The 18,326-nt window shown below is 51.5% G+C and overlaps 8 protein-coding genes across 8 annotated transcripts; 2 read left to right on the forward strand and 6 right to left on the reverse strand.

Moving 5' to 3' along the window:
• Positions 1 to 608: 608 nt before the first annotated feature.
• On the reverse strand, positions 609 to 1,304 carry DSM5745_11346 (3-oxo-5-alpha-steroid 4-dehydrogenase family protein; the record flags this gene model as incomplete). Its single annotated transcript, XM_026753362.1, has 1 exon — positions 609 to 1,304. The coding sequence occupies one exon, from the start codon at positions 1,302 to 1,304 to the stop codon at positions 609 to 611; it is 696 nt and encodes a 231-aa protein (XP_026598135.1).
• Positions 1,305 to 2,321: 1,017 nt separating this feature from the next.
• On the reverse strand, positions 2,322 to 5,793 carry DSM5745_11347 (ubiquitin-ubiquitin ligase UFD2; the record flags this gene model as incomplete). Its single annotated transcript, XM_026753363.1, has 6 exons — positions 2,322 to 2,428; positions 2,483 to 4,220; positions 4,269 to 4,724; positions 4,771 to 4,981; positions 5,035 to 5,696; positions 5,764 to 5,793. The coding sequence occupies 6 exons, from the start codon at positions 5,791 to 5,793 to the stop codon at positions 2,322 to 2,324; spliced, it is 3,204 nt and encodes a 1,067-aa protein (XP_026598136.1).
• Positions 5,794 to 6,350: 557 nt separating this feature from the next.
• Positions 6,351 to 7,529, reverse strand: DSM5745_11348 (J domain-containing protein; the record flags this gene model as incomplete). The annotated part of the gene is made up of 3 exons (XM_026753364.1): positions 6,351 to 6,886; positions 6,940 to 7,191; positions 7,262 to 7,529. The coding sequence occupies 3 exons, from the start codon at positions 7,527 to 7,529 to the stop codon at positions 6,351 to 6,353; spliced, it is 1,056 nt and encodes a 351-aa protein (XP_026598137.1).
• Positions 7,530 to 7,982: 453 nt separating this feature from the next.
• DSM5745_11349 (uncharacterized protein) lies at positions 7,983 to 8,447 on the forward strand (the record flags this gene model as incomplete). The annotated part of the gene is made up of 2 exons (XM_026753365.1): positions 7,983 to 8,031; positions 8,119 to 8,447. The coding sequence occupies 2 exons, from the start codon at positions 7,983 to 7,985 to the stop codon at positions 8,445 to 8,447; spliced, it is 378 nt and encodes a 125-aa protein (XP_026598138.1).
• Positions 8,448 to 8,625: 178 nt separating this feature from the next.
• Positions 8,626 to 9,486, reverse strand: DSM5745_11350 (nicotinate-nicotinamide nucleotide adenylyltransferase; the record flags this gene model as incomplete). The annotated part of the gene is made up of 1 exon (XM_026753366.1): positions 8,626 to 9,486. The coding sequence occupies one exon, from the start codon at positions 9,484 to 9,486 to the stop codon at positions 8,626 to 8,628; it is 861 nt and encodes a 286-aa protein (XP_026598139.1).
• A 1,366-nt stretch (positions 9,487 to 10,852) lies between these two features.
• DSM5745_11351 (uncharacterized protein) lies at positions 10,853 to 12,685 on the forward strand (the record flags this gene model as incomplete). Its single annotated transcript, XM_026753367.1, has 3 exons — positions 10,853 to 12,010; positions 12,062 to 12,292; positions 12,338 to 12,685. The coding sequence occupies 3 exons, from the start codon at positions 10,853 to 10,855 to the stop codon at positions 12,683 to 12,685; spliced, it is 1,737 nt and encodes a 578-aa protein (XP_026598140.1).
• A 519-nt stretch (positions 12,686 to 13,204) lies between these two features.
• Positions 13,205 to 14,275, reverse strand: DSM5745_11352 (uncharacterized protein; the record flags this gene model as incomplete). Its single annotated transcript, XM_026753368.1, has 1 exon — positions 13,205 to 14,275. One exon carries the CDS (start codon positions 14,273 to 14,275, stop codon positions 13,205 to 13,207), a length of 1,071 nt encoding a protein of 356 aa, XP_026598141.1.
• Positions 14,276 to 14,995: 720 nt separating this feature from the next.
• On the reverse strand, positions 14,996 to 16,852 carry DSM5745_11353 (TCP11 family protein; the record flags this gene model as incomplete). Its single annotated transcript, XM_026753369.1, has 1 exon — positions 14,996 to 16,852. One exon carries the CDS (start codon positions 16,850 to 16,852, stop codon positions 14,996 to 14,998), a length of 1,857 nt encoding a protein of 618 aa, XP_026598142.1.
• Positions 16,853 to 18,326: the final 1,474 nt, after the last annotated feature.

The following is an 18,326-nucleotide window of genomic DNA, read 5'->3' on the forward strand; positions in this document are numbered from 1 at the left end:
CAACCTAATAATTTGTGGTGGGGGCGGCATTGTCAACCATGTCGTCCCGAGAAGGATGAAAATCTTTTCTTTCCTTTAATGAGTTATGATGATGATACCAAAAGTTCAACATATGGGTTCGGGTTATATTAGAGATATCCTGGGGGTAACGGAGTTCAACATTTTACGACATTCAACATCGGCATTGGCCAAGCATCGACATGATTCCCCTGGCATGGGTTCATTTCTTAATCATCTTTGGGGTTACAGGAGCATGAGCGATGGCCGGTTGGGCCGATGTCCATATATTTCAACAATGTGTATATCACACCAGAGGTTCAATACATTACCTCTCACTTCATTCATACTTGCTTTCCTTCTTTCATTGTAAGCCGACTCGTAGGTTGATTTTCGTAACTTATAAAATTGGCCTTTCTTACCTGACTGTTGGACTTGGACGACAACGCCTTCCTTGCAAGGAAATTTTGAGAGATTCGATGCTAGTTAATCCCTTAACATCTGCTTTGTAGTCAACACAAACAAGATACCATCCACAAGGTTATGACTATTGTACAATGTCCCTTTCTGATATACAAACAAAGGTAAGAGAAGCTCCAGGATATTCCACCCTACAACCAAGAAACAAACGGCACAACCGCTCCCCTCCCACCAACACCTTCCTCTCCCTCCCCAAACCTCTCAACATACCACTTCCTTCCCCACCGCGCATGCGGCAACATATTAGTCACCGCATTGACAACAAACACCATCGCCGGCAACGGCAGCACAGGCACACCCATCTTCCCTGCCGCCCAAACCGCAGGGAGAAGCCAGGGCGCAAGGCGCAGCGTTGATCTAGGCCCGAATCCAACGCCGGACGACGCGCCGCCCATGCCCATGCCCATGCCCATTCCTGGCATGCCGCCAGTCGTGCTTGTGAAGGCCGTACTAAGAGCATCAGGGATTAAAGATGGCGGCGAGAGAGCAGGGAAGACGGCTGTGCCGACGAGAGTGAAGCCGGTCCATTCGAGCCACTCAAAGACGTAGTGCGGGTAGAGGATTGAGGCGAAGAGGCCGGATTTTGGGGGGATAGTGTAGACTTTGTGGTATTTGTTTGACTTCTTTTCTTCTGGTGCGTCTTTTGCGTCGTCGGTCTGGTGCGCTTGTTTGTCTGCTGCTTCCCGGCGGAGCGCGAACAGAGTACGCTCCGCGTAGATATTCCCAGCCATTCCGATGGAAAAAAGGGCGAGTCCAACGGCCGGTATCATCAGTGATGTCCCTGCTGTACTGGCAAGACTATCCTCCAGGACCTTCTCGGGCGTCATCATTGAAGCCCGCGCCGAGGTTAACCCCAAGGAAGGATAGTACCCGGGCACAGTGGTAACATTGTACCCTACAAGCCAACAGGCAAGGCAAGTGGAGTTCATCCAGTTGAAGAGCACAGCCGATGCCGCAATAAAAACATGAATAGGCGACATGCTCGGTGCTGCAAAGAATGGAGATATGATTGCCCGGTTCACGTAATGGATCACATACAACGACGCAACGAGTTTATTTGGGAGCGGGAGAGTCTGGATATTTAGGTTTGGTACTTTGGTGGGAAGCGTTGTGAGGATATAGATGAGATTAACCGGGCCGACAATCTCCATAGCGAACCAGGCGATGCGGCCCGGGATATTGAAGATCGAATTGTTGGAGGAGGTTTTGCCCGCTGGATGCCAGGATGTGAGCCATTGGGCTATCGTGACCTGGGTGTTTGTTAGTATTTGGCAGGGATGTTCCAAGGGCTGGGTGTGATACGAGGGGAAAGTATTGCCAGATGTTGAGGAGTGTTACGTAGGCCTCTGGGGTTGGGATGATGAAGTCTCGTAGGGAAGAGAGGGTATTGAGCGTTGAGGAGAGACACGACCCCATTGTTTTGGTTGGTAAGTAAAGCCGCACTTGAAAGCTAGCTCAAGGTTTGATCTAAGATAAAGTAGATACTCGGAGTAAAGTGGTTCGGGGTAGCCCCGATTGAATGATACAACTCGGAGAATTGTTGCGGTTCACGCCAGAAACTCGGCTGTACTCAAATACCCATGTCAAAAAGAGAAAATAATACGGAGCTCGCAGGGTACGTCAAGTGCAAGAGCTCGGGGTAGAAGAAACAATTGAAGTCGGAGCAAGGCTAGGTGATGTAGTTCGAGATCGATCGGATCGAAGCTTATGAAATCCGTGATGTCAGTGCCGCACGTGACCGCTCTACAAAAGAAAAACAAAAAACAAAGACATCATGCATCAGTATCGTATTGTGTCATATACTCCCTACCTCCGTAGACTGCAGAATGCTATTTGGTAGTCCTTCAGCCCGTGGAGGTATCCATCGGATCAGCCTGTGCCTGCTGCCCCTGTCGCCGCTCTGCAGTCTTTTGCCGCTTGAATTCCTCAATCTTCGCTTTGAGCTCGGTATCTAGAGATCTCTTAGCCGAACTGTAAACCTTAGAGAATAAGCAAAAATTCATACCAGGTGTAACGTCCTCCATCTTCAGTGGAACTCGGTTGAAGGGATCATGAGGGTCGCTCAGCAAATGGGCACGGAGGGTTGAGCGGTCGATAGAGATGTTCGACGCAGGGAGGATAACAGGGTCTTGCATCAGGGTGTACATAAGAGGATCCAAGAACTCATCTGGAACCTCTCCAAGATCTTCTTCTTCTTGCTCATCCGCTTCCTTAGCTTCCTTGACCTTCCGTCGAAGTTGATCCCAGCGCTTAAGCTCCTCGGGAGATTTGAGGTTCCACTTATGCAGGATCTCGGCGGCCTTCTCGAAGTTGGCGGGCTTGTAGGAGCGTCCATCACGAGCAACGGCGACAATGAAATTCTGCTTGCCCATCAAGTTCAGATATACATCCACAATCTCACTCAGTAATGCACGTGGTCTGAACCCGTATTCGTGCAGGTTCTCGACTCGCAGGTTGGAGCTCTTCGGGCCAACCATGGCATCCAGGTTGTAATCTAGCATATCTGCCAATCTCTGAACAATTTCGGGCATCGTAAACGACTCTGCTAGAGCTTCTGTGAAGAGCTTAAGCATGGCCACGGTCTCGTTAGTCAACTGCATGTACGACTTGGCGCTGCGTTGGGCCTGTGCAAGACGCTCTTCCTTCTCCTGGCGGATTGTCGGGTCCATGCTGGCCCCTTCAGTGCGCAGCTCCAATTGAGTGTTGTAGATGGTCTTGAAGCTGCCAAATGACTCGTCGAGCACATATGTAACGTCGTTGAGAAGCAAGTTGACGAACTGAACGAAGAAATCCAGGTGGTGCTTGGCTTGGTTGAGAAGCTTCGCGCGGTAGAGCGTATTGGGCCAGACACACTTGATAATCTGGAAGATCTCGTACCGAATGTTGAATTTATCGTAGAACTGGGTATGGGCACCCGTGTGTTCGGCTTGAATGTAAAAGTTCATGCAAGCATGCAGCAAGTACTCATTAGCAAAGGGCATGGAGTTGAGCAGGTCAACCAGGACTCCCGTTCCGCCACCAGGGCGAGGCCATGTCCCTCGAAACAGGATCGAAACGAGCCCTGCTTTAAGATAAGGATTCTTGATGTACTCTGAGCACTCCAAAAAGGCAATGCACAGCATAACCAGCTCGTCACCTTGGGTCGCCGTGATAATCTGCGGCATGCACCACATGATGAACTTGAAGTTGCTGACAATATCATCAACAAAGTACTCAGGAAGGCACTTGAAGACTTCAGGCGGCTGTTCTGGCAGAGGCAAAACAAGCTGCTCTTTGGGAAAGTTCTTGCCGGAGGCCACTCTGAGCAGCCAAACAACAACATAACGCATGAATGTCATAGACCGGAACTGCCACTGATCATCGAATAATACGCCTTGAAGACTGTACTTCAACGCGAGCCCCATGTCTAGTTTATCCTTATACTTCTTCAATTGCGTCTCGAACAGTCTCAGCTGCATTGGGTTGCTCGACCATTTATGCCTTTCTGCCTCCAGTTTAACCAGAGTACTTTCCATATGCTTCAGGTCTCTTTCAAGAGTGTCGAGTTTAGAGGTTAGCGATTCACTTCCGTAATGATGGGCAGCTACTGTCAAAAAGAAAATTTCCGTGATGAAGTTGTTTGTGCCTTCAGCCTTCTTTGCGTAGAAGGCATCCGAAGCGTGCTGGTCAGCATTGATTTTGGTCTCATCGCGCATGTCAACACGAGGGTTTCGATGCAGATATTGGATATCAATTCTATCGATCTTACAAGTCGTTAGCTTAGAGTCTGTGTTTCCACAGAACGAACTTACTTTAGTGAAGTTCGCATCCATAAAAGGTTGACAGAGATGATCCAGACAGGTGGTAAGATTGAACATGAACCCGTCAGAAGAAACAGTGGCCGGGTCGACCTGCATTGCCCGTCTCTTGTGGTTGATGTTCAAAGCCGCCGCAAACCAGTCCAAAATCCTATTTCTCGCCTCTGCCGATGCTCTAACCATATGGTTGATGATGTCAAGAATATCAGAGCCAAGCAACTCTTGCACCATGCGGATTGACCGCTGGGCATTCAAGATGTAACCCTGGTCCCGCGTTTTAGGAGCCGAAAAGAAAGACATCGTCGCGTCACCTTGCAAAGGCGATAGGCGGAACCAGGGTCCGAGAAGTGTCTCCTTTTCGAACGAAGCGGGATCCCGCGACGCGTTGAAAATGGTCGACTCTGTGATAGCAGAAGCTATGGCGGAATGGCGGACAAGGTTTCGCAAGGCCTGCTAGAGTTGAGAGAAGTTAAAAAGAAAGAGCGGATGAACGTACAGTCACGTATGGCTTGTAATCATCGTTGATGCCCATCGAGGATAGCTCCCGACTCAATTCCTCAACAGCTGCAATAAAGGCAGGCTTGACGGACTCATCCTCCGCAAACCGCTTGACGGCCTCGCTTAAGAACTCTAGATCCACACCCTTGTCATCTTCCGGGTCTAAAAGGAGATGCGGCTTGAGAGCCGATCGCCCGCTAGGTTCGGATCTATACAGGCTAGTCAGTAACTATCCCTGTTTCGCAGCAAGAATGAAGCGCACCCAAACATTTCCGGCATAGTAAGAGCAAACAGAGCATAGCTCATACAAAGCCGCCGCGCCTCACAAATCACACCAAACTTAGGGTCGTCATCGCGAGCCTTCCGAAAGCCCTTATGCAGCCTCGTCACCCGCTTCCAGCAAGGCAGTAGATAATCCAGGGGTTTCCCATCAGGCTGACTCGACGCCGCTTCTAACAGAGCCTGGTCTAAGACAGAGGCGCTGATGCGCAAGCTCAGATTCTGGTCCTGCAGTTCACTCCGCACGCCGGGAAGGAACGTCAATCTCTGCCCGTGGATATCCGTCTGTCGGTTCTGGTCTAGCGTCAACTTGAAGACTGCGCCCAATGTCCGGTCCTCAAATGCTTCAAGTGTATCTTCTTGCTTGGGCGGGGGCGGGGTGTTTGAAACGGGCGTCACAGATCCGGATTGCGGTCGCTGCTTGGCGGGCGCTGAGGACGTCGGCGTGATCTTGATTCGTTTCCCTTCTGATCCTTCTTGTTCTGTTTGTGATGTTGATGGTGCACTGTTCTTGCTGGATTGTGGTCGTGACGCTTCTGGCGTTTGTGTTTGAGGGGTAGAGGTTGAGGATGACTGCTCACTGCTCGGTTCCGCGGACTGTGGTGGATTCGAATTCGCAAGCTTTGCTAGACGCTTCATGCGGATCTATGAACAAGAGTTGTTATCGACGGTTTCAGACAAACTGGGAATGGTTATGCAGGTTCAAACAAACCTTATCCGCCTCGGACATGTTATCGCCCATACTCGATGGCCGGGAAGCGATACAGGTACCGCACCGAGTAGAGAGCTTCCGAGTTTCGCAGTGAGTGAAAGAGGGTAAGTAGTAAGGCCCGTTAAGAATGATATAAAAAGACGACCAAAAGAGACGAGGACCCAAAATTCAACAGAGCGAAGGGCCTACCGGGGTATAAGCAGCGAGATGCAAGTCACCAGACAGAGTTTCTGTGATGATCGTTGAGGTTCGCCTGCAGCGACGAAATCTTACTAAGTCAGTTGGAGCCGGAGTTGCAGTCCGCAGGAGTGAATAATACATCACTCCGAGCCAAGTGTCTTCTCTTCTTTTATATCTAGAGAAAGGTTTTATATTTAGTGACTTTCAATATACATCATTTTCTTTTCATCACTTGCCTTTATGCGCTTGATGGCACAAAGAAATCATAGCTTGAATTGAGGTTCCATCCATGCAACGCCAATATCTACATTATTATCCAGATGACATGAAGAAAAATAATGATCATTAGACGACCGCAAACGAGAATTAAAATAGAATCGAGTATCAAAGCAGTCATCTCACGTCACTTAGTACTTTCTCTTCAGCGGTAAGGAATCTAACCGCCGACAACTCTTCAGCTCCATTGCTCTAGCTTCTTTGATCTTCTCAACATCAGGGAAGAACCAGCCCTGCGCATCCTGGATCATGCGATCCCGGGCCAGAATCTCGCCTTCACACTCATACCTGAGCTTTTTGACATAGTCGACTTCCACCTGTTTGTCCAGATTGCGGAATTCTCGGGAGCTGAAGTCGGTTACATCTTTCGGGTTGAGGAAGTAGTCTATCTTGATTTCGGGTGTTGTCCGTTGCTGCGTATGAGGAGGAATAGGGTCGAATCGATATGATGGGCCCGAAGGTGTAGAGCCACTAGAGAAGAGGGAGGAAAGTAAAGGGAGCACAAAGAGGAGGATCAATGGCAGAAGCTGCCGGAACATAGATGCGACAGATGGCGTAGGCTCGGGCTGTGCATCTTCGCGAGGCCGCCTTCGAGGTCGAGTCCCTCCAAACTGATGAACCCTGAAGCCAGGCCCGCCTCCCATGTTGAAAACGAACTGCGGACCGCCTACAATCTAGTCAGTAAACGATGCGGAGAAACAATGCAGACAGCAACCATACCGAACGGGCCAAAGCCACCACCAAGCCCACCATTGAAGAACCGATTGAACAACTCCTCGGGAGAGATTTCATCCTCAAACCCACCACCTCCTCGAGGAAAACCACCACCTCCGAACCCGCCGCCGAACGGCGAGGCACCAGCACCAGCAGGACCAGCGCTCGGCTGGAACCTACTATCAGGATCCCCGCCAAACTTATCATATCTCGACCTCTTATCCGAATCCGACAAGACTTGGAACGCGCGCGAGACCACTAGCCGAAATCCTTGTCAGACGCATTCCGCAGCCAACAAAATCAATTGCCATTCGAGTATATCACTCACTTTTGAACGCCTCATCCGCCCCTTCATACCCGTTCTTATCAGGATGAGTGACCAAACTCAATTTCCTATATGCCTTCTTGATCTCGCTGTCCGTTGCCGTCTTCTCAACCGATAAAATCTCATAGAACGCCGTCGCGCTGCATTTTCGTATCCTGATTACGGCCGCCTTTTGCTCGGGTGTGTATTTGCGGTCCTGATTCCCTTGGTTGTGGGCTCGGGAATTCGCTGAGCCACCTGTGTCAGCTCCAGATGCGGTAGCCGACGGCATATCGAGTGAGCCTTCTCAAAGGCTTAACGATGGCTAATGCTGCGTCTCCGTCTGTGATCTGAATATCGCGATCTGTAGCGTGCTGGCTATATGGCGACAGTTGGATTCGGAGGAAGAATATATGTTGTTCTTAGTCTATGCACAAGAACCTTATATCCCAAGAGCAATGGTAAGTGAAGCGGCAAGTAGAATGACAGGTGGAGAGTGCCGGCGTTGGCGTTGGCGGAGTTCTGGCGATTGATAAACGTGGTGAGACTGAGGTTCGGTTCTGCGCTAAGGCCGTTCGGCGTTGAGCGGCCGTCACCGGGCTGCTTCTGGGCGGTGAATTATACAAGTCTTCTTCTATTCAACTATACATCGCTTCCTATACGTCAATAATCCTACGGAATACTCTCAAGATCAATCGAAGTAGTAGTTTTTGTCCAAAATACCACGGCGGACCAGCGACCAAAAATGGAGAAGACCAAACAGACCTTCGTTCAGCAATTCAGAGCATGGGGAGGTAAGTATCGCAAGCAACAACAGCTTCGACGACCACATCAAATCCAAACTCCCTTGAACCTTTGCAGCTAACTCTTGACTTCTACAGAAAACCCCTTTCCACCAACGCTCCTTGCATCCCTCATCACAGCACAATACATGCGACCATTCCAGACGCTACCGATGCTCTTCCCCCCAGTCCTTCTCTTCACCAGCTATGCGAACATCTCAGGCTTCAAGACAGACAGCGCGGGAATGAGCGCCGCCTGGTCAGGTCTCTACCTTCTGCTGGCGGGGCGCCGGCGACAGCCGTTCATGAAGAAATGGGGTGCGCGAGGGATCACGCGGGGAGTGACAATGGGTCTTTGTTTGACTAATATGGTTGGTGGCGGGCTGGCATATATGTTGGGGAAGGAAGAGGAAGAGGATGATGCTTAAGTTATGAAAGATCAGTGTGAATTCGGCGGATTTCTCGCTGGATTTGTCTGATCATGGAGGAATGTATAATATGGTCGTATCAGATGCGGTTGAGCATGGGTTGGTGTTTGGTTGGGTATTGATATTTATGTACTACCATTTTGGAGGGGATCAACTTCTATTTGTCTCTTCAAGCGAGTTACTCCGAGTATGGCTGCTCTGAGAGGATGAAGTCTCGAACCGTTACCGGTACCAACCAGTCGAGGTCTTGCGGGTTTGTCTGGGCAGCTTCTCGCGCCTTTGTCGAGCTTACGGCTCGCTCTTCGGCCCTTCTTCCTTCCACAAGTTGGATCTGCTGAGCCCATTCTCGCTTGCCTCCCTCGTTCTCTCGCCCTCCCCGGGCTAGGTCGGCAACATAGTCTTCCTGCTCAGCTTTATCACCCCATTCATCGTCCGGGCGTATTGTCACCCGCAACTTGTGCTTGGAGAGGAATGGTTCCAGCGGCATGAGACTATGCTCCGGTGGATAGTACTTGGTGTTGAAGATCCGGATCAGAGTATCGTAGCCGGTGAGATGGACCTGCCGAGTGCCCTCGGGATACACACCCGCAGCCTCGATCGCCGTTGCTTTGTCCACAAAGTAAGGCTTCTTCGTTACACCGATATCAACGACAGGAAGATCTGCAGCCGGCATCTCCGATTCTAGAAACGTTAGGACCTCCTGGGCGCAGAGCTGCATCATGATCAAGCGGTCCTCGAAAGAGGCTGGTTTGGAGGGCTTATCGGCATTCTGGGTTGCGAGTAAGAGAAGAACGCGACAAGGCTGATCCCTGCTCTCTGAGACGGCAGAGCACGCAATGCGGCGGTGGGCGAGAGTTGGGGGGTTGAATGATGAATCCAGAACATGCAGGACTTCTGAAGATGACGGGGCGCGGGGTCCAGCGCCGCCATGGGATACCGACGTGATGATCTCGAAGTCCTTTGGGGAGTCGAGGAAGCGTTTCAGGGCTGAACTGTACTGTGCCCGTCTAGTCCGGAACGTCTCGAGCGAGGAGTCCATTGTTGATGAAGCCGAGGTGATTCGTCGGAAGTCGCAGGGTGAGTATATTCTCCCGTGCGGGGCATTTGAGTCTCAACCGCAGCTGCGGACGCCGCGGGCGCTATGATGAGATTGATACATACCCTTGGGACGGGGGTTTCAGGATGAAAACGTGGTAAATTGAGGACTTCATGGTTCTATGTAATGACTCTGCAAATGAAACAGTCAGTAAGTTCAAAGCTGGTATCGGAACTATGACAGATGCATATCCAAGCAGTCGGTAACTACTCCCAAAGCCATTCGATGTACCCCGTAGGCGCCGGCACCTCCTGTCCAATTCCATGGACGACAAGTGGAAATTAGATGTCGAATGCAAGCCTGCAATTGGCTTTCTTGCAAGATGATGTGGCTGAGTTATAATAACCACGAATATAAGCTGGCCCCAGTCCTGCCGCTTGAAACGCTGGCGCACATGTCAGCATTCAACGGTAACATGGCCAAGGCGCCGAGATCAATCCCGTCGATGCCATGTCAGGAACATATGCAGGGACGGAGATATTAGGGGCATATGCCATACTGCCACAGTCGCAGACCGTGCCTGAGAGTTTGGACATCAGACTCATCACCATATCTCCACTCCGATATGGACGGCTGATTGTCATGATCGACAACAGTGTGGTCTGGTATCTGCAGTCGATCCTCGTTCAAGATTAACAACAGGATCTCAGACAAGCGAGCAGGGGTGTGTCATCTCAAAAATGAACAGCGGTGACCCCCGTTGCCAGCGCTCGGCAGGTTCAGGAGATGAGCTGATGAAGCACGGTGGGGTCGAAATGGCGAGATGAAACGAGCCAAACGGCCTCCCACCGGGGCCTCGGACTCTATTCCCTAGTGTGCCTCTCAGTAGTCACGACTTTATTGCTGTGCCCTCAGACTAAGAGTCGCAGCAGCGCATCAATCAACATCGCTAGAGCCATGGCCGAGCATACGGGACAATAAGAGATCCCAATTAATATTGCTAGCATCGGCCTGTAAAAAAGACAAGGATATACTCCGCGCGTAGGACAGTCCGCCGTAATATTAAGGTCTGGCCATTGGGGCGTCTCAGATCTGGCCGTCTCCAGATTTAATCAAACGCCGCGCCAGGCAACGCTTTCCTCTCCTCCCTCTCTCCTTCTTTTTCTTCTCCCTCTTCCCCTCCTCATCGCTTCGAGTTCTCTCCGGCAGAGCATTCTCTCGCTTCCACTCTCTCAGTGTCAGAGACACGTTCATTCCTTCCAGTCACTCATTCAGCCTGCTTCAGCGAATTGATTTCGCTCTCGCTCCGCTCTCTACAACACTCGAGCCGCTCTCTCTCTCTACCAGAAGACATTGACTGTCGTCCGCAATGCGTTTTGCTCCCAAGCTCTCTGTTGCCCTTCTGGGTGCCTTGGCTGTGGCCAGCGAGGCTACCCACGGCCACCGTGCCCATGACAACCTCTTCCACCGCAGGGCTGTCAGGCCTGGCGGCAGTGGCAGTGAGACCACGACAACCCCGGCTACGACGGACTATGTGACCGTCTTCCCAACCCCTGAGGCTTCAACTGAGACTGCGCCTGTTCCAGAGGCCGAGACTTCCGTCTCTTCTGCTTCTGAGGAGACTCCGGTTCCTTCGGCTCCTGCTGAGACTCCTGTTGTCTCTGTGCCCGAGACCCCTTCTGCTGTTACTCCGGTTCCTGAGGAGACTTCTGCTGTTCCTGTCCCCGAGTCTTCTGCGCCTGTTGTTCCTGCGCCTGAGACCCCGTCTGCTGTCACGCCTGTCCCTCAGCAGACCTCCGCTGTTCCTGTTCCCGAGTCCCCCTCTGCACCCGTTGTTCCTGTGCCAGAGACCCCGTCTGCTCCTGTTGTCCCTGCGCCTGAGACTCCTTCCGCACCTGTTTCCGTACCCAGCTCTGGCGTCATCCCCCAGTCTAGCAGCAGCATTCCCCTGATCCGCCCAAGCTCTAGCAGCGCTGTCGTGACCCCAACCCCAACCCCAGCTCCCGTTGAAGAGTGTGTTACTCTCACTTACACCTTGACCGGAAGCACCACCGTCAGTGTTGTTACGACCACCGTCACTCGCCCAGTGGCTACTGCCACTCCCACTTCTACCGAGGACTGCGTGACCATCACCTACACCTTGACCGGAAGCACCATCACCAGTGTTGTGACCACCACCATCGACCGCCCTACGGCTACCAGCACTGCCTACGTTACTGGTGCTCCTTCTACCGAGACCGTGACTGTCACCTACACTGAGAACGGCAGTGCCTCCACCACTGTTGTCACAGCCACCGCCCAGCCCCCTGTCAGCACCGAAGTTGTTACGGTCACCATCACGGAGAACGGATCTACTTCGACGAGCGTTGTGACTGCCACGGGCACTGGTACTACCCAGGTCCCAGCAACCACTGGCGCTGCCTCCGATTATGAGACCATTACTTACACCACGACTGAGGGTACTGTGACCAGTGTCGTCACGACCACCATCCACAAGACATCCACTCGCACTCAGACTGTCTACGCCGTGAGTATTCCCCTGCATATGATAAATTAGCAACGCTGACCGCCAATCCAGACTCCCACAGGTGCAGACGCTGTTGGCTCTGGGGCTGACACTACCATGACCTCCACTACTACCGCAGTCTACACTGTCACCCCTGTTGCCTCTGAGACCGCCGGCTCTGGCTCCGGCTCCGGCTCCGGTTCTGGTTCTGGCTCCGGCTCCGACTCTAGCTCTGGAGGCTCCGACTCTGAGACCTGCGCTCCGGAAACCGTTACCGTTACCGAATCCTTCACCGTCACCGTGGTACGTTGAATATGACCTTCCACAAATCATCTGCTAATGATCTAGACTGCGAACCCCACCGCTGCTGCTACCTACACCTCGCCCGACACCAATCTCCAGATCTCCAGTATCTCCAGCGCAAGCCCTGAACAAACTTCTTCGCCTGGATCCGGCTCCAGCGGCTCTAGCGATGACGATGACGAGGATGAGGACGACGAGGACTGCGACGAGTACGACGAGGATGAGGAAGAGGAGAGCACCGCTTCCCCTAGCATCATTCCTTCTTCCACTCCTTCGCCTTTTCCCCGCCCTCCATTCGGCAGCGCCTCCCCTACCCCGAGCCCTAAGCCCTCTGGTTTCGTAACCGCCAGCCGTCAGCCCTACCCCACCCACTGGCGCCGCCGCAACGTCTAAACGCTTGAATGTTCAAGCAACAGGAGTGGCATGGCTCGAGTATTCAGGGAATACTGGCATGGTTACCATTTCTTGACAGTTTTCAGCATCATTTAGATTTGTTTCCTTATCGTCGTACGTTCTCTGCGATTATCTTCACTTCTTCTGGTAGAATCTTAGGTTCTACGCTTTGACCAACTCTTTTTTCTATACTTCTATGTATGTATGTTAAAAGCCACCGTTCACGATTGACGACCGTCAATTATATCCGTCAATATTGCACTACATACACTTTACTTATTTGTAGTCTAAACCGTAAATTAAATGATGTATGTGGTAAGGTCTGTACCTACGGTTTGCTCTAACCATGCACCCTGCTTCTATCGATGATATATTTATCCTACATATAGTGTATCGCAGTATATCCCAATCAGCTCCACATCAGGTCGCTCAACAGAAATGTCCTTACATCAGGGGTATCACAACGCGTCAAAAACAGCTCGCAAGCACACCACAACAGTCCAGCTAGCATCCGCCGAATCAGGGCGGAGCATCAACACCAACAACGACGGCCCCTATCCCATCACGCACAACCCTTTTCTTCATCCCTTCCCACTCGAGCCACGTCACGCCCTGAACGAGGCAATCGGCCATGTCGTCGAGTTTGGTAATGTCGATGTCAGCTGCACCGGCACCTGCACCTAAATCTGACACTGATGACCGGGCTGCTTTGGTTTTGGACTTTGCTCTTGGCTTGGTAGTCTTCTTCCACTTCGCCATGTAAGCGTCTACCCACGGCCGGACAGTTTCGCTATCACTGTGGGTTGGAAATGAAAAGAGATTGTTCTCTAGCCATGATCCGACGAGGTCAATTTTGAGTTTCTTGCCTTCACGACTGCTGCCCGTTTTCTTCTTTTTCTTTGCAGTGCCATCGTCCGAGCCAGGATCAACATCAGAGCCGGAAGCAGAAGAGGTAGTAGGAGGACCCCAGAATCTCCCCACCCTCGCCGGCTCAATCGCGATAACCTCCGGCCCCATCTTTTGAGCCGATCTTTGCTGCTGGTGCTGCTGCATCTTCAAGGAATGCAACACAGCCCAAAGCATCCCCTCAAACACACCGACGCGTAAACTCCACTCCTGCACCGCGGACCCGCCACTAGACCGGAATCGCTGTCGCTCAATCAGCACGTGTGTCGGGTTATACTTGGCCAACATGGCGGATATGACGCTGTGCGCGTGAGTTGCGTAGATGGGAAGGGAAAAGGGGGCTTTCTCTGCTTTCCCCTTTGCCTTTTGGCCAGTGGGTGATGGGGTGTCATCCGTAACGACGTCTGTAGATTCGGCTGGAGATGAAGAGATTGTGTTTGAGGTTGGGAATATAGAGGTATCAAGGTACCGCTCGAACTCCGCAACCGAAAGCCCTCTGTCTAGTGGAAGAGAGACACGTCGCCAGGCTTCCAGACTGATATCCACCTTTCCCTTTGCAGCTCTCTGCTCGGACGCTGGCTTGGACTTGCTTTCTCGTAACATCTCGATTAACGTTCCAGGGAAAGAATCCGGGCCAGACCCACGCACATTCAAGACCGCGAATGCCAGGTTCCGGATCCCCATGTCGATGCTGAGGATTCTCAGCACTTTGCCCTGTTCCTTCCTTCCCCCCTTCCTTCCATTGGCCTTGGCCGTCTCATTGCTCGAAGCCACCTCTCGCCCATGTTGCTCTTGATAGAGCTCCAGTCCCCGCTCCAGCCCCTCCAAGAGAACAGCCTTGGTGCCTGATCTGGGGAGGCCTGTCCTCTGAGCTAGATGCTGGAGTTGTTTTGTTTTCAGGGTTGAAAGCCACGGGAATGGGGATGTAGATGTTGCATAATGATTGAGTATTTGAGAGGATGACTTTAGTTTAGATCTTCCCAGGGGATGCAGGGTGAGACGCATTTGTTTTGCGCCAAAGTACTTGCGATACTTGAAGGGAAGATTTCTCGCTAGTATTTCGATATCTCAAACCAAATGTTGAACTATTTAATTTATCCGTGCAGGGCGATTACATAAGTCAAATATATAAATACGGAATTACGCCGAGCTTAGGACATAAAACTTTGAACGTTCAGTGAAGATAATATATTATTGTAGCCTTGCGGTGCGTATTATTATCACACATAAGTATAACTCAAGAATGCTTTCTATTCCAACAGCAATGCCCGAAACGACGCCGCCAAGATAATATATGCCCTGACGCCAGACCTGCAATTGCCATGCAAGACGCTAAACCGCAATCATAAAGAGATAAAGGATGGGTTGATGATTTACTCTGCAGATGCCTTCGGTCGTCACGGACTAAAACGGGAGGCGATCGTATGTTATGGTCATTGTTATCTCGGCTTCGGACGGGAAGATAGACTCTTCGGTCAATGGCACGCTCTCGCGCACATAGAGCATGGGCGCCCACACTTTCCAGTGCAGCACGCCGATGTGCGCTAATCTTGTCGCAATGCGCTCTATATCGTAGTGTTGGTCGGCCGTCTGAGCACATGGCCGCTGATTCTCGCAAATGGCAAGCGGCGACATGTTCAGGTATCGCTTAGCCGTAATGAATGTGGCCTTCAGCAGCTTCTCTCGAAGAGAACCCTGGAAGAGCTGGAACAGGCCATACTCGTTCGACAGATGCCATTCGAGCGAGCCCTCAATTGGACCAATGATATCGTCGGAGATATGGGCGTCACCACAGCATTCCGTGGCAAGCCGCGCAATTTCCAAGGCGATATACCGCACGTTCTTCAACCAAGGGGGGGATCCCCTAATGCAATCCTCAGTCTCCTCCATCAATGTCCCAATGCGAGACCGAAAGGTAGCGTATGTCTGGGTCGGAGCGTGAAGGTACCGTTTCCGAGAATGAATGTAAAGTTGGAAGATGTACCAGCAAATTTCGAGATTGATGGCGTTCTGCAATCCGCCTCGCAGTTGCCATAGCCGCTCTGAATCAAAGGCAAAGGTGTCCGGGAATGCATCAGGGCTATGGAATTGTAGCAAGCATTCACTTAACCCCTGAAAAAGAAGAGAAAGCGGCCCAAAGCTATCGGTTTGTGCGGCGTCCTCCATCCTGCGCAGCTGGCGTTCTTTAAGATCCTGGTACCAAAGTTGAGAAGACTCGACCTCAAACTCGCCTTTTGCAATCTTACTTCTGAAGTACTCCTGGAGAAATGGAATGGTATCTTCGATGAGAAGAACACGAAACGCCTTGATCTGGTGGTTGGCGACATCCAGCTTCATAGCCTCCAAGATTGCAAACAAGGTTTGAAGACCGCGGACAATCTCCGCCGCGTTCTGTGACTGCGACCCCGAGGTAATCTGCTTCACCATACTATCCGCCCATTCGTCTCGCATCGGCGCGCAATGTGTCTTGAGCAGCGCCGCAAGCCATTTCGCAATCCCCACCATGTCAAGGACTCCTTTCTGAATCTGCTGCATCAATAGAGGAACCTCAAGATTCTGCATGATACTAGGATGGTCGCGCTCCGGAACCAGGGTTTTAAGGACGTCTTGCAGGGTCTCGAAAAGGCCTGGAAGTCGGGGCTCAAAGCTTGGTCTTTCGTTGTGATGGCTCTCAGACTTGTCATCCACTCCGCAGCATGCGCAGAACGCATAAACTTTGATCTCAGTAGCCATCGCATCCCAATAGTCTGCAGCATCCTTTCGTTTTTTTCTGCCTTTCTCGCCGTCGAGATCAGGTTTGAAATGAAGGTCGCGGTCGAAGTTGGCATCCATGCGGAGATTGATGTTGCTCATGATGCAAGGTAGATCAAGCTCGCTCAACGTGCCCTTGGTGACCGGAGGATACCTGTTTGCTGCAATCAACAGATTCGTCTCCTTAGGATCGAGACCCAAAGCCGCAGGAATCTCAATGGCCTTTGAGGATGGTGAGTGTCCGCATTGCGGGGTCATGGACGAGCTCGGCGCCAGCGTCAGCGAGGGCTGGCCAGTAGGTTGAGGGTAGAACTCCTTCTGCTGTCGACGATCTCCATTTGCAGATTCGTTTGAATTCCTCGAGTCTGAGCCGCGACTTAGAGAGTTGGCTTTGGGTGACTCTTTAGAGTGACCTTTTCCGTTATAGGGTTCCCGCGGACACTCCGAGCCCTCCTCTTGCTTTCCCGGTGCGTCCCGACGACGGGCTTCCTTGGTCTTTTGGAGGTCCATCTTGCATTCGCGCCTGACTCACGAAAACCCGAGTAGCGGTGGAGGGCAAGGTTGCGGAGGTAGCAGGAGAACCTGGAAACAAAGGAGAATAAAGCCCAAGAATGGTAGTAGCACGCTAAGGAGTTGTCAGGGTCACGAGCATGTCCTCTTTACGGACGCAAGGCACTGTCAGTGACCCTTACCCCGTTGTCGGGTCGATCAACCGAGGAGAATAGAATCCCTTCCCAGAGAAGCCCTTCGGTCAGTCCTTGCCTGGTTTAGGGGAGAAACAATGTAAGGCAGGGGTAGTGAGATGGCCAAAACTTACCTGCAGATAGGAGTGATTGATCGCCAATCGGCTTCCCAGAAAGGCAATGATTATGCCAGAATAATGGATGATAGTGCGAAATATCTCCCGCTGCTTTTCGCTCGCTCTCTCCTTTCCAACAGGAGCTATCTGATTGAAACGTAGAGGGAATATGAGAAAAGCAGCAACGACAGAAGAGGCCTGAAGAGTTGGTAAAGAGAAAGGAGGGAAGGAAGCGAAGAGCAATTAATAAAAGGGAAGATGCAGGCAGAGTGCGGATAGGTCAAAGAGCAGCAAACAAAGCGCTGGCGGCGACTGCTTGTATAGGACTTCAGCAGATCAGTCAGAGGAGCACAGGGAAGGAGCCAGGAGTACGGAGTAGGACGAGGCGCTCTGATATAGACCAATGACAAGGTAAAGGAGACATACTACTACTCTGTTCTGAATATCAAAACAGTAACAGCAGATATAGCGGATGGATATAGAGACAAAGGTCTATTATTACTGAGATCAGACAAGTGTGGTTGGGGGTTATGATTAGGAGGATGAGAACAGCAATTGGAATGCGACGGGCCGATTATTATCAGAGAAACCTGGAACCAAGTTGCTAGAATCAAGAATTAAAAAGAAAGGACTGAGAAAAGAGAGAAGGGGAGATAAAAAGGTGAGGCTTTGTCTGCAAGCGGCCTCAGGGACGATCAGAGACTCAGAGAGCCAGAAGCAGAAGCAAAGATGGATCTGTGGCCGCCCTGACTTGCAAGTGGAATCCCTGCTGAGCGCTGATGAGACCGGAGGCGACGGCCAGCGGAATGGAGGCCAAGAAGTGTGCTGGACACAAACTTATGCCCCTATCCGAAAACAGGACTGCGAGAACCTTAAGCTGGAATGTGACTCCTATACCGGTCCGTCCTCGAAGGATGGTCCTAGGGCGTTTGGATGCACCTTACCGTGCTGCTGCAGCCAGAGCACAATTGGAGACTGAAGCATGAGGATGCGCATCGAAAAAGCAATCACCTCTGCATTCCTGACAGGCTCATCCCATCCGGCCAGCGGACGGAGTACTTTGTCGCCTTACCAAGTTACCACTACTGACCAGCGGGCTCAGCATCATCGATTCTGGGTCGAATCTCGGCTCCTCCACTGTCTCGGAAGATGCCGACCGGCTTCGTTCCGTTCCAATGTCGACTA

This window comes from Aspergillus mulundensis, assembly GCF_003369625.1.
Source record: "Aspergillus mulundensis strain DSM 5745 chromosome Unknown scaffold_24, whole genome shotgun sequence".
NCBI lineage: Eukaryota > Fungi > Ascomycota > Eurotiomycetes > Eurotiales > Aspergillaceae > Aspergillus > Aspergillus mulundensis.